Source organism: Tachypleus tridentatus, chromosome 12 (genome assembly GCF_004210375.1).
Source record: "Tachypleus tridentatus isolate NWPU-2018 chromosome 12, ASM421037v1, whole genome shotgun sequence".
Taxonomy (NCBI): domain Eukaryota; kingdom Metazoa; phylum Arthropoda; class Merostomata; order Xiphosura; family Limulidae; genus Tachypleus; species Tachypleus tridentatus.
Genome location: NC_134836.1, coordinates 97,503,993 through 97,529,802, shown reverse-complemented (window position 1 = coordinate 97,529,802; position 25,810 = coordinate 97,503,993). Strand labels below are relative to the sequence as shown.

The 25,810-nt window shown below is 32.8% G+C and overlaps 1 protein-coding gene across 5 annotated transcripts in view; it reads right to left on the bottom strand.

The window, feature by feature from the left end:
• Positions 1 to 14,958: 14,958 nt before the first annotated feature.
• The window catches only part of LOC143234097 (enteropeptidase-like), a 56,486-nt gene continuing 45,634 nt past the window's right edge, over positions 14,959 to 25,810 (bottom strand). For 3 of the 5 annotated variants that reach the window (XM_076471159.1, XM_076471157.1, XM_076471158.1), the window contains 5 exons: positions 24,358 to 24,425; positions 23,802 to 23,962; positions 23,414 to 23,476; positions 20,009 to 20,338; positions 14,963 to 16,544 (listed from right to left, as the gene is read on the bottom strand). In XM_076471159.1, the coding sequence (XP_076327274.1) occupies positions 16,294 to 16,544; positions 20,009 to 20,338; positions 23,414 to 23,476; positions 23,802 to 23,962; positions 24,358 to 24,425 (873 nt within the window). In that variant the 3' untranslated portion in view covers positions 14,963 to 16,293. Of the gene's footprint in view, positions 16,545 to 20,008; positions 20,339 to 23,413; positions 23,477 to 23,801; positions 23,963 to 24,357; positions 24,426 to 25,810 lie in introns of all 5 variants that reach the window. The other 2 variants (XM_076471160.1, XM_076471161.1) reach the window with 2 other exon arrangements.

Below are 25,810 nucleotides of genomic sequence, written 5' to 3'. Positions count from 1 at the left end.
AAAAAGGAAGATCTAGCATAAGTTTGGTAAACAACACATGTGTAAAAAGTTCAACAAACTCCGTAAGTCTCATATCATGATAGGTTACGACAAAACCAGGATAATTAGGGGAAGCAAGTACTGTCTCGAGAAGTTCTCTGAATTTTATGACAACGTACTGTTTCAAGAAGCTAAACACTCAGATCTAGAGGAATTCACTCTCACTCGCCTTAACTTCATATCACATACTGATTCAGAGGCTGGAATAACCATCAGAGGTCGGTACGACAGCAACATTCGCTATGAACGTCATGACAGTTTTCAGTAGCATAATCACCATCATAAGCTACATATCATCTAGTTATTAAACTTAAAGTATCTACACACATGTGCCACTAATGTGCACATGCAAGGTAACACATCATGTTGAAGAGTGAAGGAATGTTCTTACCTGACAGCACTTTTCTATACCTAGCAGCAGGAAACTGCAATGCCAGATACCTAAGATATAGGTGAAAATATTAGTAACAAAAGTATACATTGTGCTCTCCACAGTATAGCTACTAATCTTACACCACCAAACAAAGGTGAACCAACAAGAATCGTTGAGTGTCAAGTTGACGGACTCTTAAATGGACTTCGTCTTTCGTAATCTCACCTTAATTGTCCTCTCTACCTGGTATTGAGGACAACGATCCCTCAAATATTGGGTGCATGTAAATACTGGAAAACAGTGGTATAAAGCAATTACGAAATCCATACAAAATGTCATGCCATCTGGCAGCATTCGTATTCTCAAGTACTTCTCTACCATAGAGCAAAATCAAGGAAACAGTTGATGTACAAGAAACATTCCATATTGGTGTAACAGTGATATTAGTAAAACATGGGAAGAACACAGTTAAGCTAAGTCTGAGTTTATGTGGATAAGACATGGCTTATTTCAGAGAGAAGAGGCAATGAATGTACAGAATAGAGCCTGTCCAATTTACAGGTGATCAGGTTCCATAGCATGAAATATAATATGGAAGGAATGAATTACTAAAAATTCTGATTTGCTTCAAAGATCAGCACTTTCGCAAGTTCTCTTTAGCATCTACTCTGTAGATCTAACTTTCTTTGACAGTACAATCAAATGTTACATATTAACATATGCTGCAAAAATTTTGGTGTATAGTGGATGCTCTAGAAAAGCTGAAATTGAAAACAAGATGTAACTATCTCGTAGCAGAGTGAATAGATGGTACTGTGACACAAAAATTCCCATATATCTCGTCAGTGCTACATTTCCAGGGTGACTTCTGTACATACACGTTGAATGAGGGCAAACCTTCATCATTCTGTACAAGTAGTATAATCTTTTTGGAATAAATACCTGGGTGTAACCTTTGAGAGACAATTATGCACTAAAATTGGTTTGAGAACCTTAAGTTATAATGAAACATTGACTTATGTTAACAACAAAGCTAATATTAAAATAGCTGAAAACTACAGTTTCGAGCAGAAAAAATTTCTTAATCTACCTTCGTTCAAAAACTTAAAGTGCTAACTCATGTTATCCTACTTCTTTTTTACACTATAAGTTTGTTAATTTGTTTGTTCGTGAACTCCTATCATAGTTTTGTAGCTAGCAGTGGCAAATTTAGCAGATCCACTTATGGTGACCAGTGGGCATAATATCTTTAGAATCAGGAATAAACGCACTCAGAAGGCTATCCAGGCATAAATCTAAACCTGGAATTGATATTTGTGTTCCTGGGCTTCCTCTGAGACCTGGAGGCACTATACTTGATACTTTATTCATATCCCAACTCATAAGCGAGCAGGAACAAATGTAGCACAAATTTTCAGATAACTGGGGTGGGTGTCACAACGAGTTTTTTTTTTATTTTGTTCAGATTCGGACTCCCTTGGAGAACTTACTAAAAGTAGTTCTTTATGTATGTGAAGGAGAGAATACATTATCTAGAGATTGATGGCTCGATTACAACAATCATTTGTGTGGTAACTGGAAACTGTTTGACAACGTATACGGGCTATATTGTTTCAGGGTTTTTGTTAGAGTAGGGGGTTAAGAAAGCTCCTAAAAAGGCAAACTTACACCTGTCTATTATGAACTTTTATAAGTAAAAATATGGAATTAGCATCAAAGGAAGTAACAGGAGATTTAATAACAAAATTAAGGATTGCTCTTTATAAAATTTGTACTTCCTTAATGAATACTCTTAGCTTGTTCGTTTGTTTTTGAATTTCGCGCAAAGCTACACTGCTAAATTAGGGACGGCTAGCGCACATAACCCTCTTGTAGCTTTGCGCGAAATTAAAAAACCAAACAAACTCCTCACTATAAATTATGCTATACTTGTCTTACACAAATACCCATACTTACACATACACATACATAAAAAAGATTTAAAGAACAAACAAAACATAAATTTTATATTATAATTACTATTGGAAATAATGAACTGAATAATATTTTATTTTATTATTTGCGATATACTGAAAAATTAAATTTTAATCTAATATGTATATCACGCCAGTATTTTCAATAAAAATTCTTTATTTTGCTAGAAAGACAAACCACCAGGAGCACTGAAACGAGTGATTTTGAATCAGCGTGATTTCATTTCCTCAAATATGTCTAAATTGCTTGTACAAAATGTTTTTTTTAAAAGTCAGTTAATAAAAATGGCTGATCACGTTTGTGCCTTAAGTGATTTTAAGTAATTACCACATGTTTGACTCGTACCAAAAACATTTTATGTTTAAAAAAATAAATAAATCTCAGTAAAATTGAGTGAAGTTATCCACAGAATACAAATGACTTAAGGTTCATATTACTGTAAGCTGTAACAATGCAGAAACAAATGTACTGATCATACAGATGTTGCTAGGTCTTTTATAAAGCTGGATAAATGTTATTAAAATCCTTGAGATTTCATAATTCACCACCATTTCTCAGTGTGTGGTCGTTATTCGTTTTATTATACATAAGTTACGTACTCGGTTAAACCATCAGCCTACTGCTTTTGAGAGGGGTGGACGATTGTTAGAATAACGAGGCAAATATAAAACGATTTTGGTTTGTTTTAGTGTTAATTAACAGCTTATCATTTAAAATGTCATCATTTCTTCTTTCTTCTGCCTAAACTCGTATTGACTGTAGGCCTAAAAGTAAGTTAAGTTTTCCATTATCACATTTGAAAACACTTCTTTCTGGTATCAGCTTTATTTTTCAGATACGAAATAAAAAAATTAAAAATATACAAATTTCAATATTTCGTGACTTATCCTAGACTAGTTTGTAAAGAAACATCTTTCTTCAAGGTTGTAGTACAGAATGTCAAATTTACTTTTCAACGTTCAATATGGGTATATATATATACACAATACTCTGCAAAAGTGTTAGAACAAGAGAATATTTTGTTATTCCTTCCATTTTATGGGGCTAATTATTCCATGCCGTTACAGAATGTAAATTTCAACATGGTCATGTTTACTAATCCTAGTTCACAAATGAATGAACCAGGATGAGAATACTTATCATTCTTTAGAATTATGTTATACTTGTATCAAGGGCTTGTCGTAAAGGTTCTGCTTGAATGAACTTACTCATCAAATTTTAGGGTTTGAAATACCTGCCACAGTACATAAATAACTATACAGAAAGAAGCTATATGGTACCGGTATATGCTAAAATACATTAATTTAATTGCAATCCATGAATGAACATTGATAAAAAATAATGTTTAACACTCTACATGGCTCGGCATGGCCAGGTGGTTAAGGCGCTCGACTCGTAATTCGAGGGTCGCGGGTTCGAATCCCTGTCACACCAAACGTGCTCGTCCTTTCAGCCGTGGGGTCATTATAATGTGACGGTAAATCCCACTGTTCGTGGGTAAAAGAGTAGCAAAAGAATTGGCGGTAGGTGGCGATGAGTAGTTGCTCTCCCTCTAGTCTTACACTGCTAAATTTGGGATGGCTAGCGCAGATAACCCTGGTGTAGCTTTGCACGAAATTCAAACCACTATATATAAAATTTTCTTGACATGGAACGACCCAAACACCGTAGAGCATAAAAACCTTTATGTGATTCTAGTTGGACTCTTCCACAAATTGCTGCAGACTTAAAATGTTCCTCAAATATTGTCAAGTACATCCTAGACCATAAAATAGAACACCTAAACTAATGACACTGAAGTTAAGTATCTTAAATTATGCAGTTTTCGAGAAAGAAGGAAGACTGCCACTGAGATAACCAACCGTGTACCATATGACCAAAGAGTCCAAATCTGCAGCATCAAGAAGACTGAACAAGAATGGAATATTTGGTTGTCTGACAGTTTAAAAACATTGACTTCGATCTCTAAATACTGTCAAGATATTGACACATTTGATAAAAATTACAAAATGAACTGTTGATGATTGGAAAAGAGTATTATGGACGGATGAGTTTAAAGTGTAGGTTGTATGACTGGCAGAAAAAAAAGAAAGATACTTACCTCAATGAATAGTATCTACCATGAACTATGGAAAAGGCAAATGATATTTTCAGCGATAATTTTATCCATTAAAATTCAAATGATGGTAGATCGTTGTTATACTTAAGATTTGTTTTTGGAATAACAAATTTCAATAGTTAGTTTGTTTTTCAATTTCAATACATATGATGGTAGATCATTATTATACTTAATATTTGTTTTTGGAATAACAAATTACAATAGTTTGTTTTTTAATTTCAATACACAGGATGGTAGATCATTATTATACTTAATATTTGTTTTTGGAATAACAAATTACAATAGTTAGTTTGTTTTTGAATTTCAATACACAGGATGGAAAATCATTATTATACTTTATTGTTGTTTTTGGAATAATAAATTACAATAGTTAGTTTGTTTTTGAATTTCAATACACAGGATGGTAGATCATTATTATACTTAATATTTGTTTTTGGAATAACAAATTACAATAGTTAGTTTGTTTTTGAATTTCAATACACAGGATGGAAGATCATTATTATACTTAATATTTGTTTTTCGAGTAAAAAATTATAATAGTTAGTTTGTTTTTGAATTTCAATACACAGGATGGAAGATCATTATTATACTCAATATTTATTTTTGGAATAATAAATTACAATAGTTAGTTTGTTTTTTAATTTCAATACACATGATGGTAGATCATTATTATACTTAATATTTGTTTTTGGAATAACAAATTTCAATAGTTAGTTTGTTTTTGAATTTCAATACACAGGATGGAAGATCATTATTATACTCAATATTTGTTTTTGGAATAATAAATTACAATAGTTAGTTTGTTTTTTAATTTCAATACACATGATGGTAGATCATTATTATACTTAATATTTGTTTTTGGAATAATAAATTACAATAGTTAGTTTGTTTTTGAATTTCAATACACAGGATGGAAGATCATTATTATACTTAATATTTGTTTTTCGAGTAAAAAATTATAATAGTTAGTTTGTTTTTAATTTCAATACACAGGATGGAAGATCATTATTATACTCAATATTTGTTTTTGGAATAATAAATTACAATAGTTAGTTTGTTTTTTAATTTCAATACACATGATGGTAGATCATTATTATACTTAATATTTGTTTTTGGAATAATAAATTACAATAGTTAGTTTGTTTTTGAATTTCAATACACATGATGGAAGATCATTACCATGCTTAATATTTGTTTTTCGAATAACAAATTACAATAGTTAGTTTGTTTTTGAATTTCAATACACATGATGGTAGATCATTATTATACTTAATATTTGTTTTTCGAATAACAAATTACAATAGTTAGTTTGCTTTTGAATTTCAATACATATGATGGTAAATCATTATTATACTTAATATTTGTTTTTCGAATTACAAATTCCAATAGTTTGTTTGTTTTTGAATTTCGCGTAAAGACAAACGAAGGCTATCTGTGCTAGCGTCCCTAATTTAGCAGTGTAAGACTAGAGGGAAGGCAACTAGTCATCACCACTCAATTCTTGGGCTACTTAATATTAAGTATTGTTTTAAGTTAAGCACAAAGCTACAGAATGGGCTTTTTGTGCACTGCCAACCACATGTATCGAAACCCGGTTTATAGCGTAGTAAGTCAGCATACATACCACTATACTACTGGGGGCTAATATTAAGTAACCGAGCACACACACATACAACTAACGATGGAAAATATTAAATATCATCCAACATTCTAACAAAACAATTATTACATTTAACTATAATATAAGCTATTCATAAATTGTGTCTCCCTGTTATTTTTCGAATACTTACAGTCTTATTCACAAAAATAAACCAGAGTGAAAACAATAAGAACCGGATGAGATAACCATACGTTTTCTTATCAATCTTAGATAGACATAGTTTTTGACACAAAGCTACACAAAAAGCTATCTGTGCTTTGTCCACCTTGGACAATATTAACTGTAAGGATTTAGTCTGTAAGCATACTACTGCTTCCATGGGGGACTACAGGAATAAGCAAAGCAACTACAGTTTACAGAACTACATACTCTTTGCTAATCTCGAATAGAGCTTTCTCTGTCTAAGTTTTGATTTATTCTGTACATGTTCAATAATGAATAACATTAGACTAAGATTAAGGCTTAAATCTTGTGTTGTTCGTTCATAATCGTTTCTATACTTATCAATACATCTATATATTAAAAGTAAGTCTATACATAATACAAACACATATTTGCAAGGCAATAACACGTATTACATAGTTCAAGGTACATTAATTTTAAAGGTCAAACTCTTTAAGGAAGATATGACAATCATTATTTCCACGCTTCAAAACTCTGGACCATCTACAACAATATTATTTAATATCACAATAATTTGTTTAAAGAAATGACAAGAAATGTGACCTTGAATAAGTCGGGACAAATGTTTTTAATCAAGATAAACCTTTCAAATTTTTATGAAAGTCAAGAAATTGGGTTCTTTAGTTATTAAGTTCACAATGTGCTATTTTCAAGTAAAAGTATCGACTAGGTAACAGCAGATTTGGTGAAGAAGTAAGAGAAGTGTGTTACATGTGATAATTTAACTGTCAAATAATGAGATTGGACAAATATGAAAAAAGAACAAACTCTTTATCATGACGAACAAACAGAAAGCACAATGTGTGTAGTTGCACACATAGAACCACAGTCTATTGTACTGGAGTTTGTGTCCACACCATTTTTATTCTCATCATTAATCTCCTTAGTACGTCTTTTTTTGAAGTGTGTCTCCATTTGGTGATATTCTTGTAGAACTGCCCAACAAAACGTACAAAGATGAAAAATATATTGACTAACAAAGGTATATCTATCAAAGTGAGCTAAATAATTCTTAGTTGCAACATGAAGCCAGTCTTGATGCACAGTTGCAAATAATGGACAATAAACAAACAAATGGAAAAATGACTTAATACAATCGAAATATGGTTTCTATATAGAATTCTCAGGGTTTTCTAGAAAGACCAGAGAACAAATGAAGAAGTTCTGCAACAAGCAAAAACAAAAAGAACATTGTTATTAAAGTGGGGAAAAGACAAGCAGTATTATTTGGTCGTGTGATGAGGAGAAAGTGGATAAAACATTTGGTAACATAATAAAAATTTGTAGCGAAAAGAAACAGAGATGCACAATGAGAGAAGATCCTGGACACTTTAAAAGTTTGGCTATACAAAGAAAGGATGAATGATGTAACCACAACTACCTGGAACCGGTAATGATGGAGAACATGATCGCCTAGACAACACAACATTGCACTTGATAATGATGATATGGAAGAAACACTTTTCTAGTCTTGTTAAACGCGTGCAATGTGCAGTCAAGACCTGGCCTGGCTCTTTAGTTGAACTGCAACCCAAACACTCAAGAGGCTGTTAAATAATCGTTATGAATGACATACCTACACGCATATTCATATTTTATTAAAATTATTTTCTTTCAGACAATGAAAATATCATGGATATTAATATCAGCACCACAAAAGCTTCAAGCTACGGGGTTTAATAGGGAATATTTTTTGATATCAAACAGGCCCATCAAATATAATACTCCATTCCAGCCTACAGGTATAAATGTGGGATGAAATATAGCACTGGTACATCATCTTTAGATGTGTGAACTACTGTAATTTAACGATCTTATCAGTCCTACTGTTTTTACCATTTTATTGTCAAACCGGATCAGTGACTTACAAATATGAAAATATAACTCATGCTGTAAATTGTTACTGTTAAGTCATTTTAACACAATGAACCACTATTTGTTCTGTAATTAACACATGATTAATTTTAATATTATTTATATCTACTTACTTGATTATTAATTTGTGTATCAATATAGGTTATGCAGTCACGTGACAGAAGGCCATCTGCCATTTTGGACACAAACATGACGAATTTCCTTACTGTAAAGTTACATTGTGTAGTGAAAAATTTGCATTTAATGCTTTGGTTGGCATTTTATGGGGAAAGCAACTAGGCTGTCTGTGTTTTGTCTCTGCATTGACAAATAATTTAGATGGACCGTCTAAACATCGATACAAGGTAAAATGTCAGCAGCTTGGAATAGCATGACAGACCAGTAATTTATTTTCCAGGCAATGACTACACGTTTAGTTGCAGCTTTATTAGTCATGTTGATAAACAGACACACAATTATGGAGGATTTCTAACATGGAATACCCAAATATTTTTAGTTATCTAGTTTTTTATTTTAGTGCCTCAAATTGAATGCATACAAAGTTTAGATAGATATAAATACTTTGTGACAGGCTGGGTGCACAGCGTGAGACTGCAAAATGTATGCGGATCATCAGTTTTCGGAATCATTTGAAGGTAAACAACTGGTATAAAAACTGTTAAGCTGAATGCAGATGAGTTCTATTTAATCACCTTTATTTGCTCAGCAGTATTTCACATGTGCTGATGATTTAAAGTAAACCGCTTTGTTTGTGAGGTTTTCTGTAACATTTCTCATGTTTACTAAATCTATTGCTATTAGACCTAGAAGCTAGATGTAACTGTTTAACGATATAACGCTTTATTATAGCGTTACGTTACATCTAGACTTGCACTTTATGTGCCCAATATTAGTAAAGCCTTTGATGCATGTTTATATCTAAATATACACATTTTTATGAAATAAGTACTTTAAACAATCAGCTACACACTCCTAAATATAATTATGGTTTCTGAGATAATATAATTTGTTAAAGGAGTGAAATATAGCTGAGTCTTTATTTTCTGTGAAGCATAGCTATTTCTCAAATGTAGCCCAGGTGCGCGTTACATCTGTCACATGTGTGGGTGGATACAAGTAAAATATTGTGTGTTATTCCACTGCTATGAGTGAAGGAGGTATGGTAGTCAATCTATAGGTAGTGGTTCCAGGGACTCTTAAGGCAAGATAAAACTTGGATTTTATATAATACAAGGAATGGATGGCACGAGGTAGGTGTGATGCACCACAGTAAAAGTATGAAAGCAGTTGCTCTTGCTGAATTCAGGTCGAAATATTGAAAGGCGGTGGTAAAACGCAGTACCTGAACTATCTAGAGGGAAACTAGTTATGGTATGGTAAAATTAAGTGGTAAAATTGAGCAGGTAATTTTAGATTCTCTATCAAAATAATAGTTCTAAATATAGCTGATCGCCTACACAACACAACTAAAGGTAACGGCAGTGTGTGTTCTTGTTAATTACGTTGCCAAGTGAACAACAATTAACTGGATTTTCATCAACTCTCATGATGCTTGAGTGATTCTGAAGAAAAGCTTCCTATAGTTTTGATGTACGTATGTGTGCATTACTTAGTGCAAAGATGCTAGTGTCTAGAGAAATAGACGGTAGGCCTGATGTTTCATTAACTGACATGTACTAATCTGTAGGTTAAAGGGTGAGTAAGTTAGTAATACACCAAAAAAAAAATTATGGCAAATTCAGTTTTGAAAAGAAAATTCGACCCAGGAGACTTGATATAGCAATGACAAATTCCAGTACATAAGCAACTGCGTTGTAGCTGGATATCTTATACATGAATAACGTAGTGAGCTAAGTTTCAATATTCATGTGGAGTACAAACATAAAGTGAACACATTGTAAAACTCTAGCGTAGCCAGCATTAAAGGTATGTGGATGCATACATGGGAAACTCTGGTGGAGGGATAGGGAGCATACATGGGAAACTCTGGTGGAGGGATATGGGGCATGCATGGGAAACTCTGGTGGAGTAATGGGGAGCAAGTCTTTATAATCAGTGATATATTAGGAAAAATTTTAATGAACGAATGGGAAAACATTACTTTTATATTTACATATGAAATGTATATTATATAGCTTAAAATTATGAATATGATATGTGTGCTTGAACATACAACTGTATGTGGTAGCTTCACCACTGTAAAGCTCAAATTGTGTTATGCGTCATATACTGCGAGCTGAGCGGACCGGGAGCCTGAGATTACTGAGGGTGGTGACTGTAAATATATTGTATTGTACGATTGACGACTCTGATGATGAGAAAGAAAAGCTTATCTGGCAGTCCATGAATAGACAGACGAAGTAGAACCAACAGAGAATCCTTTTAGTTGCTTGAATGATCAACTGTGATGCTGGAGATAATGTTCAACTTGGTTTTGATGTGATTAACTATCTGATATAAATCAAAAGAGAGATGCACTCTTTATTTTCTGAGTGGGTTTTTATACTGAAACAATGACAGGATATTTTGTGCTAGGCATTCAACTTTTACAGTTAGGGCAGTTTTGTGATAAAAATAAACAACTGAAGTAATGTGCCGATCATATTTTCCAAGTTATTTGGTTGAACAATCTTGTATTTCTATACTGCAGAGATTGTTAGACGTAGTTTCTAGAAGTAAAATAGAACTGTGAAAATATATTACTGTGGCTTACTCAGCTTGATAACATTAGTTGTATAGGAGGAAGTTAGTTGTTATGAAAAGGGCTCATTTTGCATTATAAGATTTTCATATTTATCTCGAGCAAGCTTTATAATTTCAATGACATCAGTGTGTTGACTGAAAAGAGAGGTAAACTATTTAACTCCATTAAACTGGTGTCATTTGGTTGCTGTGGTGAAGACACGTGGGTCATCGTACAATGACAGATGATTAATATATATACGTATATATAATATTTAATACATGACATTGTGTAACAAAGATTCACTCCAGTTAAAAGATTAGCACCTTTGGATACTACAAACTCTCACGAACAATTACTCTGCTTGGTTTAAACTATTTCTGACATTTATCTCATAGTTCTAACACTAATTCCTCCATCTGAGTAACAGTGTCAGCACCTTGAAAGGTTCTAGGTGTTTTAAGTATTATTCTGGTAGCGAATTAGATATAATTTATTTCAAATCAAATTCAGCATAATTAGATAAAACGAAAAAATAAAAACTATAAGTAAAACCAATATAAATAAATGTATAACATGAGTTAGGCAATCTTGGTAATTCGATTTTCCAGCAGAGTGGTCAGCTAGGCCCATCAGCAAGACATTGAGAGAATACCTAACTACAAAATATAACGAACGCTCTTTCTGATATAAAAGTAGGATCATCAAATAGAAAAACCCGACACTGAAAAACGTACAAGTACACATGTTAACTTACACAGTTTCACCATCATAACATAACACAGTCACAAAGAAAGAAACTAAATGTTTATTGGTTAATATTGGAAAGTAAAAGTGATATGTAACTTTTATTTAAAAGCTCTTGTCAGTTTGATGTGTCCATCCCGTAAATTAATCTTTCGCTATAAAATCCTTAATATACTAATGAAAGCTTGAGAGCAGTTAATTAAAATGGAAGTTGAACGTCAATTTCACACAATGCTAAATCGTACTCACAACCCTAGTGACGATAATACAAATAAAAAATAAAATAAAACTTTATACTAAGCAAAATCTACTACAATCAAACCAAAACTTAGACATTAAATATTACAAACTAAGTATTAAGTGAAAGTAATTTAAAACTACAAAATCGTCTAACATTACTGAAAATTAAAGTCAAAATCTTCTAAAATGTTTCGGAAAGTTAGGCTTACAAAAAGTTTCCTAATTTGTCTGTTGAAAATTCCTAAAATCTTGTCTTACAGCAGCAAACCTAGTTTTTTTTTTTACTGAAACAGATATACAAACAAATCCAAATTTGCGCGCCAAATACACTTTACGTTCAAGTTCTGTGTCCAGTGAGGGTTGAGCTCTAAGGTACAGTTATGATTCTATTAACGTGTCTTTTCCATGTTGTCACTCAAAGAAAATGTTATAAACGTCGCTCAGACACACGATGGATTGACTAAAGCTACACTAAGTGCCTTTCATTCAAATAAGAACTGGCAGAGAAGTGGTGCAGCCAGAAAGTCTATTACCAAACAGTTCATCTGCTGATGAAAATATATTGACCCTTACAATACGCGAAGTAAACACAACAATGGGTTAAATGTGTTGTGTTCTCCCAATCGTGTAATCCTTTTGCTGCTTATTAATCACTGATATTTTAAAATAATTTAGTAAAACCTGCAACGCAATCAACATTATAGAACAGGAAAAACTGCTTAAACACTTTTAAATATTAAAATAAACGAGAGGATTGTTTGTTTTTGATTTTTCGCGGAAAGCTACACGAGGGCTATCTGCGCTAGCTGTTCTTAATTCTGGTGTAAGACCAGAGGGAAGGCAAGTACTCATCACCAACCAACCGCCAACTCTTGAGCTACTCTTTTACCAACGAATATTGGGAATTTACCATAACATTATAACGCCCCCACGGCTGAAAGGGCGAGCACGTTTGATGCGACGGGGATTCGAACCAGTGACCCTCAAGTTACGAGTCGAGTGCCCTAACCACCTGGCCTAAAGGAGAGGGATATGTAATATTAATATGTAACATTAATTCAATTTATAAAAGAGCCATTTTCCTCTGACATGTTGCTACATGAGAAATTATATTGCACTTATCCTCAAAGATGTAATTTGTATGGCATATGTAGATAGGATTTAAATAAGTAATCGCATAAAGAAAAGTTAGTATTAGAAATACGTTTCTTGAAACATGTTATTGACAAAGAAGTTTACAGTAACATTATTGACGCAATTTATAATAAATATTGTAACAAATTCAAATTTTCACAGTGTACTAAACTTATAGTTACTAAGGTTGATAGAACCATATTTTTATGCCAATATTCAAACAAGTTCCGCATACATAGAGAATGTTTTAAAGCAATATTTTAACAGTCGAATAACGTTTTCACTTCTGATTCAAGTTTTTTTATTATGTTACAGCCTGTCTTCATAAAAAAACAATCACATTAATCGGATGTATATTCGCCAAACACCTAGAAATTCAAAATATGTATTGCCCCCAGTGACACAGCTGTATGTTCGCGGACTTACAATGTTAGAAACCAGGTTTAGGTACCCGTGGTGGGCTGAGAATAGATAGTGCATTGTATAGCTTTGTGTTTAATTCGAAACAAACATAAATGAATTGTAGTAAAACATAAAAGTAACTGTTTGTTTAGAATTAAACACAAAGATACACAATGGGCTATCTGTGCTCTGCCCACCACGGGTATCGAAAACCGGTTTTTAGTGTGTAAGTCCGCAGACATACCACTGTGGGGCTAAAAGTAACGAACTGGTTTCAACTTAACATATGGCGGAACAAGAGTATCAAATGTGAAATTGATTATACATTCTAATAATATATGCAAACTAAATATAATAGTATCATAGAAATATTTGTAAATGCAAAATTAATTTTGAATAGAGACTGAGGTCCAGAGGTTACTGGAATTCATTGTAAAAGAGAGATAAATAGGTGGCAGCACTATCACTATTTCCACTAATTAGTTGGTCGAAGTTTTTTTGCATTATTCACAATTGGAAAGGTATATAAATATTAAAACAATGTTTATCGTTGCTTCCTACTGCGTGGTGATGGTGGGCCTTTAGGTAAGGCTTGTTACTTTCGATATAATTTTAAAAGTATTTTCTGTAACCTTGTATTAATGATTTTTTTGCAAAAAAGAAATTGAACACTGTGCAGCAAAGTAGAAATCCAACGTTATGTTTCATAAAACAATCGATAACGAGTGAACTGATAAAGTACACGCTTCGAAACGAAATAATCAATTTGTTGATATATTGATGTACAACCTATCTGTAGATTTAAAATTTAAATTTGTTTCAGTCTAAGAGAGTATAGTATCATATAGAAAAGTGCATGATGTCAATGTGCATGTATTACCCATGTCACATATGGTAATTTCCATATAGGAAGAAAGGAGATATGCTCTTAAGGTATAACCTGATCTGTCAGGAAAAATGTAAAACATTATATTTTACAATAGCCTTTCCAACGAAAAATCGCACATGACAGTGCTATCAAAGAAGGATTGAAAACAATAAGTAACTAGGGAAAAAGGCATTTGGTCCCATTTCTCGATCAACGTTCCACTGTTAAAATTACATAGATGGCAATAACTATATATGCGTAAAATATTTAAACAATACTTATGAACCTCATTGTTCACCGTAATAACTAATTAATGAATGTAAGAAATATCAATTATACATTTTACGCGCACACTTTCAGTTGTTTTCAGGACAAAAATGATTATAAAATAGTTTGATCTGTGGTCATTTTAGATAAATTATATTCAGCATATTCAGCAATTGTGCATGTTTATCAAATCAAATACGAAAAATATAAATTTATTTTGCGGTTATATTTTTCAATATCGCATTATATCAAGAAGTTGTATTCTCCAGAAAAATGAAAATCAAACCAAAGCCATTTGTTGAAATGAAATTTGTTGAAGAAAGAAAGTTTAAAAATACCCAATCTCATAAAGTTACCATTTTTACTTTGTAATTCTTGCTTTATTTATAAATTATTTAGTTTTCGCAGTACATACATTTTTTTTTTACCTGAAATACTTCGTTGTGAATTGTAAGATGTTCAGTTACGTGACGGTATACTTGATAAAGTACGGTGTAAGATCGATTAACTTTGGAAATACAACTAATTCTTAAAAAAATATCAAATGTTGTTATCGTAGTGTTTCTTATAGAAGTTACTTCAATACAATATATCATTACTTGAAAGTCAGTGTTTAATATATTGCATGTACGTCATACCAGTCTGCTGAATGATGTTCCTCGATGGGTCAGTGCTAAGTTCATGGGCTTACAATCCAAAAATCTGGAGTTTGATACACTTCATTGTACAGAGTCTAAATAGTCCACTATGTAGCTTCGTAGTAAGAAAACAATAACAACTGTAGGTTGTTTATTTTACTGTTAAGTATAAAACTCCACAATGGGCTGTCTGTACTCTGCCCATTACTGGCAAATAAACAAAAAAAACTGTTTAACGAACACTATGTGAATATAAACTTAACAACTGTTTCATCAACTTAAAAAGTGTGTGAAACATTTCCCAGCAATTCCTTACTGATGACTGATAACCAGACAAAGCCCACTGATAAAGTGTCAGGTTGCTGATCAGAAATCTCAATATTCAAACTCTGATATACCGCTGAAAACAGTCTCCACTTTTAATTATAATGGTGTTATACAAATAACAACAAATCTTGCTATTCAAGTAATACCAGGCGTGAAGTATTGTTAACTGGTTGACCTTTCTACAGACAGCAGTTCTAAATAAGGAATGTTTATTTCTGAACCTGACACTTTAGTTCACATACAACCTAAGTGCTGTTCATGTTGGACGTTCTAAATGTATTCCTGATAATTATTAGAAATATAGAGTAAACAAGGGAGAATTTTGTTTACGTTTTCCAAACATAGCTTTTCTAATATGCTGTGCGCAGCTATTTATCGGAACAATACGACACTTATGTAATACTATTAAAATTTATATTCTAACAAGTAAAAGTCCTCCTAGCCAGTGAAGAAGATATCTGAAAAACAACTTATGTCGACACAGTCAGTTGACGAGACAATCGAGAAAGTGTACACTAACGTGAACATGCTAGCGATGTCCAATTTGTCCCGAGAGGTTTCGAGCTATTGTTAATTTGTGATGCATCTGATACAGCTATTTAAGCTTGATGTGACTAATCATTATGTTTATTTTAAATATCCTTATAGGCCTAACGGAACATCTTCATTCCTTATACACAGTTCGATCTAAAGAAAATTCTTCTTCAGTTTTGATAGGCTTAACGTCGTTACTTTGTTCTGATAAGCCCAATGCTGTTGATGGACTATAATTTCGTTTCAGAGACTAATGGACAATAACTTTCATCGCTATTGTCACCGCAAGTGTCTATTCCATCACACCATGCTGTGCGCTTGACACAGCGACTATTTTGACACTGTTTGTGGTTTATCAAACAAGGAACTCGACATCGTTCTGGCTCGTCGCTGTGGTCTTCACAGTCGTAATATCTGTCGCAAAAATAATCACGTGAAATGCACTGACCGTTGGTGCAGGTGTATTGATAACCTGGACAGACTGGAAAAGAAAGAATAAAGATTGAATAGTTACATGTTAAAATTCACAAAAAATACATGGGAGAGTAGCAGTATAGTTTATTCCATGAAGTGGAGTTGGGTGGTTATTGTATATATGCACAGTGAAATACAACACTGAACTACATCACGTTATTTTGTACATACCTTTAGTCATGTAATACAGGTTGTGATACCGTTAATATTCTAGCCTCTAATAACCTGCAATACTTCATTGCAGTACAGTTTGACTTATTGCTGCCGTCTAAACAGTCTTCACAACTGTTATACATTTCAGATACTGGTAAACAGATCGTATCATTTCCACAAACGAACTGATATATAATTACATCTCATGTTTGAGCTGAAACTAAACTGTTTTTGTATAATTACATTGTAAACTTTTTCACCTTTCTTTTTTGTAAAGAATTTCAAGTTGAAAGTGCACAAGAATATTTAGATATCGTTGACATAAGGACATTTATAAGCTCTCTGTAGTTTTCACAGGAGGACCTATTCTAATGTACAAACAAGTTTGTTTGTTGTAAATAACGCGCAAAGCTACACGAGGGCTATCTGCGCTAGCCGTCCCTAATTTAGCAGTGCAAGACTAGAGGGACGGCAGCTAGTCATCACCACCCACCGACAACTCTTGGACTACTCTTTTACCAACGAATAGTGGGATTGACTGTCACATCATAACGCCCCACGGCTGAAAGGACAAGCATGTTTGGTGTGACGGGGATTCGAACCCGCGACCCTCAGATTACGAGTCAAGTGCTTTAACCACCTGGCCGTGCCGGGCCTATGTACAAACAAAAGTTTATAAAAATGTAGATTATGATATCTCATTTATTTTTGAATCATTCAAAAGTATTAAAACATTTAGAGGAAAAAATCCCACATGAATCAGTTAATCATGAAAAAAATCCAAACGCTAAAAATGATTTTGTACAAAACTTCATAGATTAGATTTAGTTGTGAGTAGGCGGTAAGCTCTCTCTCCATCTGATCAGAAGCTCAAAATTAGCAATGTCCAGGTCTTAATTTTGGGGTCTGTGAGTTAACCCTTAGCCTTAATTTTGCATAAAGCGCTGCTCAGTTAAAAAACAACAACAAACATACAACAAAAAACAAGTGTTTTATATTACAGATTAGTATCTATATTTTTAGCAAAGTTACACAATGGTCTATTGTGATGTGCCCATCACGGTTACCTAAACCTAGTTTTTAGCGTTTTAAGTCTTCAGACTTACTTCTAAGCCAATGGTGGAATTATCTCTCAGGAAGTTATGAATGGAAGCACATTATGCACCATTAACTATATGATAAACATAATACTCAAAAATTACTGCTGGAAGAAAGAGTATTTTACCGAGTTCAGTCTACTGACAAACCTACGCAAAATGGCATATAAATTTAAAACAAGTTAGGAAGAATGTTAACCTGTCCAACACTCTATACAGTCTGTGGGTTAAGTGGTTAGCTGAGAGAATCTGATGCTCAGACATAGCCTTCTCAATTTAGAATTGCACTGTGAAAATATGACAACCGATGACGTCCTGTCACTGCTATAATGGACCCACAGTTGAGTCCAAGAATATTAAACAAATATTCATTGACAAAATAAAAATCTATTAAAATCAATGTAGGTTATTAAATGGAAACTTCCAACAATTGCATTGAACTATAAAGTAGAGATATGCTCAGATAGCATCTCAATTACATACTATTGTTTTTGTTATACAACGTAAAATTAATATAGTATTTTATTTATGTGGTATTTATAGCTAGAACTGTATTAACATGTAATGTGTAAGACAACAATAAGGAATATTAAATAAAAATAAAGCAAATAAGAGCCTGACATGGGTGTTTAAACAGCACAATACAATTAAACAATATTTACAGAGTTTAACAAAATCTGGTGAAGCAATGGTTAGAATCATTTAGCTGTAATGGTCATTATGCACTGTACGTGCGCAAGACAAAAACTGGCAGGACAATACTGACATTCTTCTTTTGATCAGACTAGAGTGTTCCTGCAGTATCCTACAGTTATAATTCATCTTTACTCCAAATGAAAGGACTGTGTTAATGTATTTCTCTTGATCAGACTAGAGTGTTCCTGCAGTATCCTACAGTTATAATTCATCTTTACTCCAAATGAAAGGACTGTGTTAATGTATTTCTCTTGATCAGACTAGAGTGTTCCTGCAGTATCCTACAGTTATAATTCATCTTTACTCCAAATGAAAGGACTGTGTTAATGTATTTCTCTTGATCAGACTAGAGTGTTCCTGCAGTATCCTACAGTTATAATTCATCTTTACTCCAAATGAAAGGACTGTGTTAATGTATTTCTCTTGATCAGACTAGAGTGTTCCTGCAGTATCCTACAGTTATAATTCACCTTTACCCAAATTGGTAGGACTGTGCTAATATTAACTGACTAATATTAACTATCTATACACTTACTTCCTTTTTCTTTGAAAAGTTGATAATACTTATTTTTAATACAGTGTTTCAACAGACATAAGAAGGTTGTATTTATAATAAAGTTCTAAATAAAATGAGATTCCAACTGTTATATTTATTATTGACTGGCACTTCCTGTTTCACCCTGTACTTTAAGCTTTTTAAAGGAACACCAAATTGCTGTAAAAAAGACAACTTCAAGGGGTAGTAATAACATCGTTTACACTAGAGTTACGATTTTTTTAAAATTGCTACTAGTTATTAATAATACAAGAATACTCTGTTTGAAACTATGTCATCTGAGTGAATTTGACCGATACCTTTGTTTTCGTTTTTCAGTCATCACGCAATGAAAAAGAAGCAGATTACAGAAGAACAAGAAATTAAAAAACTTGTTACGATGTTTACATACATTCCCAGAACGTATGATTCACTCATTACATAGATATTGTCAAAAAAGGGAACATTGTGCAGTAATGTAAGTTCCGATGACCTACTGAGTAGATACTTAGAATAACATTTCGACGAACAATCCGAGCTGTCCCTATATAGGCAGGCTTCTATCTGTCGTATAGAAGGAGGAATCTCAGCCTTTCTACTGCCATAAATGCAATCTAATCAAAATTTTCTTCCACATTACTTTTAAGGAATACTAAATCTCAATAGAATACTAGTTACGTTTTGTTATCCGAGATGGACACAGCCATTGGTCAATTAAAATAAACTTTTGTGATCAAATTGCTTTTAATCTTGAAAATAAAACGATGTTACTTTAAGTACATTAATGAACTATTTCAGGATGAAAAACGTATGAGTTGCAGTTCCTTGAATAAGTTTTAGAGCAAAGCCACATTGAACTATTTGCTTTGTCCACTGCGGAAAATTAAACGACAAACTTACCTTTGTAAACCTGTCACTACTATCTAACTGGGGACTCTTGATTAATTACATATATATCACAAAAAGAAATAATGATGTACAGAAACTCACTGGAAAGTCCTGAGGTTGTTTCATTGACCATCTCAATATCTTCCGTCTTTGATGCGCTTCCGGTTGCATTCACTGAAGGATAAACATTTTCTACAGAAGATGAGCCTTTTAAGGAATTAACTATAAGTAGCTGTACGGATGGAAAACATTCGCAATCTAGTATCTCAGTCTCATAACCTCCTTTACGTTTGCATAATGCATTGCTAAGCAACTTGCTGCCTCGACCAAAATTAGTCCTACAGTCTCTGGACCGACTGTGCATTTGTTTGGAATCGCATCTGCCTAATAAATCATTACATGAAGTCCACTGACTCCATGGTGTCCAAGCAGCTGAAAATATAGCAATCATAAGTCAAAGCAATTATTCCAGAGCTGAAACGATGAATTCAAAAGTGGCTTTACTTGAATTATGATTTTTAAAATGTTGAATTTTTAAGATATAATGTAGTAAACAAAATAATATTAAAACACGGTGATAGTTAAAGAAATAGCATTAGTTCATCAGGAATTAGGTCGCACATATCAAGTTTAGCGTGTTGTATTTTAGATCATTTGTCTTAAAATAAAAGCCGGAACATAACACGGGTTTTCTATGTTACATATACAATAGTAAATATACATAAATTATTTTGAGAATTTAACTCATTTACAAATCTAAACTAACATATATTATTTTGAAATTACCAAAATTAAAAAAAACAACAAACTATTTGACAAACTTGGTACATAGAAACAACTGCTTATAAGCTCAAGTGTTGTCGACGTCCATACTGTTTTATTTTTGCGTATTTGCAAAAATAAACTCATCAAAAAGAATTATTACTTATTGGAATTTAGAGTCTTTTTAAATTTGCTATACAGTAAGCTCACATATATTTATATAATTTATTATAATGGAGCAATAACGAGGTCGTCTTTTTCTATGTGGCCAAAATGATAAATACTGTTGTGCCATCTGTTGTATGAAATACAAGATCTTTGTGACTAAAGTAATGATTGAAACTTATAAAACGTATCGCCATCTATTAACTGGCACCACAAACTTTTCCTAGGACTCAACGCGAGGGTTTAATTATATCTTTACGTATGTAAATTTAAATGTGTTGAATATGCAAGACTGTTTAGTATAAGTTAGTTAGCTCATTCAGTGATAGTGTTTAATGAATATTTAGTTTTCAGAGCAAGAGTGTTTAAAGTTAATTATTTTAAAAGCGATAACGTTACGTAATTAGGTAAAAATCGTACGTCGTTTGTATAGTTCAATTATTGTACATTGACGTTACATTACTCGAACTTTCTGCATTTCTCTTGTTGCCTTAATTGAGTACATCTTGTGGTTTGTAGAACGTTCTAGGCATCAGTTAGGTATATTATACACAGAGATATAGATATACAACCAAGTTAGTACGAGTAAAGTTATATAGTGTGATTGCTAGCTTAGCCATAAAGGGCAATATTTTAAAGCGTGTTTCACAGTTTAGAGATAAAAATAATAATTTGTCAAAGAGTGTTTTAAAGTAACTGAATCCACCTGGATACAATTAAGATAAAGTAAATGAATTTATCGCAGATAGTATAGAAAGAAAGAGAGCAGAGAAAAATAATTCATCTTGTCATTTGGGTTCTAAAGTAACTAAACTAGCCAAATGTGGGTTTTTCAGAAGAATAGATAATTATTCAAAGCTTTAGATACGACTGAGATAGCCAATAGTGTAACGAGTTTTTATACATACATTTGACTTGTTTTGAATATATTACTTTAAAATAAGTGAATTGTGTGATGTCCGTATATTTTTAACGTTTAGTTTATGATCAACTGATGCATCGCTTTTCGTAAAGGAGAGAGCCCTAAATAATGTGGACGAGATGGTCAAGCTGGCCGAACAGTATATGCAAGCCCAGTGATGACTGACCAATAGCAGGAATCCACTAAAAGTGGTAAGAGGTTAACAGCCAAGTGGAAGAAGAGAAAGAAACAAAAAGATGACTTTTACGGTACATTCTGGTGACAAAAGAAGCAGAAGAGCGACAATCAAACTGATCACAAGAAGAAAGTGCCATTTCCATGACTAATCAATACATGACTGATGGTCAGCTCAAGTTAACAAATGGATGAACAGTGTCAGTAATGATTAAGGAGCATGTAATAGGAGGACAATAAATTACAACACACCACCAAGGAGACAAGAGAATGAAAGTTCTACGAGACAATGGATGTATTATTGATGCACTACGGGCTTTTGAAAAAAACAACAACAACAAACAATTAGAGTTTTAGGTACAAAATCTCGTTACATTATCGTTTAACTTGTTTTAAATATATTACTTAAAACAAGTGGATTGTATGATGTCGGTTTATTGTTGAAATTTATCGACAATAAGTAAGAGACAGCTGCTGTAAAATAATTCCAGCCAATATTAAAAACCTGACAAAATATAATGCTGAAAAACTGGAGTTTTTAAACTATTTATTTTTCAACAGAGGACAGCACTTTTAATATATAAAAACATTCCATTTAATCATTGATGAACTTAGTTGTACATGACTAAAGAGCACAATTAGTACACTTCCCCTGGGGCGAACTTCCCATTAAAAATAATATTTCTTAAAAAAATGTTCACTTTGTCTACGATTAGTAGACAATTAGTAAATACTACGATTAGTAATTACTAGCACAAACAGCCGCTAGTTCGGCGGCTTTCCTGCTAGTGTGAATAATATAATATTTCGCCCAATTCACTATTCGATACTAGAAGCCATCACCTGGACGGAAGTTATGCAAATCCATTATAAACGAAAGGCTATAGTAAAACATGAAAAGTTGCATCCATTATATGAAATTGTAAATTTGCATGTGCCCCCCCCCACATGGATCTAATGAACCCCTACACCAATTTTAGTGAAGATCCATCCATACCCTGCGAAATAGTTACATGGACATACGAGAGACAGTACTATAATACTTATATAGATTATACAGCGAACCAACTGTTTAAAATTTGTATAGATGTTAACAATTTCTCACATTTTCACCAAAAGTATGTGTGTGTGCGTGCGTGTCTTTTCTTATAGCAAAATTACATCGGGCTATCTGCTGAGTCCACCGAGGGGAATCGAACCCCTGATTTTAGCGTTGTAAATCCATAGGCTTCAACAAAGGTGAAACTGGTAAGATAATCTGACATAAGAGCCTTATGTATTTCTTTGGTTTTCTGATTCAAGCTGTGCTCATGAGCCTTGAACAGGTCCACATTAGGTACGGCCAAACAAGGAATGCATTAGGTTTCTAGATCACATTTTCTATTTTACCTTTGGTGGAAAAGAAGTCTTTAAAATATTTATAAAGATAAACAATATTATCGTAAAGTATTACAATTATATTAAAAACAAAATTATACGCTTACCGTCTCTCAGAGGTGATGTTATTAGGTTTAAGTCAGTAGACAAAGTTGTAACACCAGGCAATCCTAAATGTAATTAATTAATGAAAGCATTATTAGTATGAAATTTAGACAGAACAAAAAGTAACGAAGTTTTTTAAAGTCTGAGAAAAGTCTGTTACAAAAAATAAACAAAAACATAGTTACTGTTGAGATTTCCATCTACTATTACAGTTAACCCTCGAAATATCTTTGTAAAGTTCGTTGGGATGAAATAGAAGGCAGCTTGTGATGAGATATTAACTTAACATACTTAGATTGGACTTACGTAGACAAATTACTTTCAAGTAGCATTTATGAATTTTGCAGGAAATATGAATTTTATCTATTTACTTATCGGTTAGTAACTTACCAACAAATCTAATAGAGGTGATGTCCACATGAAGAGATTTTGTCGGTAGTATGCCATGACCTTTTTTCAACGACTGAGCGAAAGTCAGTCCAACCAGTTCAGCCGCTCTACTGAAGGGGCGGTTTAGAAGTATTTTGCAGACCACTACCACACTTCCATTTCTGAATAATAAAGTCAGTTATTAAAATACACCAATACGCAATCTTACCTAAGGCAGTTTTTCACATGAGACGTTGTTTACGAATAATAAATTATTAGGCACAGACAGACAACAAGAGGAGTTAAGAATGATATTCATTCATTTTGACTTTATTGTCCAGTGTAGAATTACGAATAGGATTTTGTAATAGGCACGAGATGACACATAAACCTCATAAAATGATTATGAATTCAATCTCAGCAAAAATTATGGCCAGATGTACGAGAACAGAAATTATATTTACAGCTTGAAGCAATATTTCAGAATATTTTAAAGTTCAAGTGCAACTGTACTAACTAATGCTATTAATTTAAATAGACAACAACTTATGTTAAAAAAATATTTTTTTAGTCTTACCTAAAGCCTAGAATTTCTGTTGAATTATAATCCCGCACCAGAGAGCTCATAATAAATAGTTCGTCCACCTGAAAATATATTAAAATGAAGAACATTTGAACAAATTACAACGCTGCAAACACCATCACTCAGATATGCGTGAATTTCTGAAATTATAATAGCAATTTAGAGTTGATAATACAAAAAATAATGTACTGGCTATGCATCGAAACCAATTCTGGATCTCTCATTTAGACATATTGGCTGATGCAAGAAGTGAAAGATATGATTATACAAAGACAATCCCTTTGAAGTGAACTGCATCTTTTCAAGCATTGTATATTTTAATAATAAATTACAATAGTTAAATTATATTGTAAAACCAGCTGAAGTACTCGCTCCTGTCAATGAAATGTTATCTTAGGACATGAAAAGTTGCTTCCCTTATATGTATTTGTAAAAAAACTCATAAAAACTGCAAAACACAAAATGTGAAACTACAATTTTGTATTCATCGCTGCATGGACCCAATGAATATTCATACAAAATTTGGTGAAGATTCATCTGGGAAGTGCGAAATAGTTGTAAGAAGCGCAAAAAAGACCAAAAACACCAAATTGAAAAACGTGTATGTATCTTCCTATGGATACACTGAGTCTTCGCACAAATGTGATGAAAGTCCATTGACAGGTAACGAATTGGTGGAAAAAGAAATCACCCATAAAAATTCAAAACGCAAAATGCAAAACTGAAAATTTGTATACACTTCCTCATGAACCTCAGTACCAATTTTGGTAAAGATCCATTGACATCCTGCGAAGTAGTTACATGGACAGACAAGAGACAGTAATATGACATTTACATAGGTACACGTTTTTAAATACAATAGTTAAGCCTTATAAAAGTATTAATGCACAATTTTAACAACATGATGCCTTTCAAAGCTAATAGCTTGGATAACAATATACGATTGTTGTAAAGTTAAACACTGCTTACAAAACATTATCTTACAACTGATTAAAACGTTGAAATAAAACATGTGTCGGTGATGTTTAAATGTGATTACTAATAACTCAAGTTTCATCACACAAAATATGCTAAAGGTGTAATATTTAACTTAAAGTGGTTTTATTTCATTTAAAGCAAAAAGTATCACTATTCAAATATTTGTAGTCGAATGCGATTTGATAAATTAATTTTTAAGAAAAGTTTTCTAAAGTTTTACAACGATGTTATACAATGTATAAAGGAATGAGTATATTATTTAAAAATAGTTTGAATATGCAAATCAGCAAGTCACGTAACAACCATGGTCGATATAAAGTCACAGTAGATCAAAATCAATCTAAAGTACCTTTTGACGTTGTTCAGGACTTTGTAGATACAATGATACACCGAATATCTTTTGTAGATACAATGATACACCGAATATCTTTTGTAGATACAATGATACACCGAATATCTTTTGTAGATA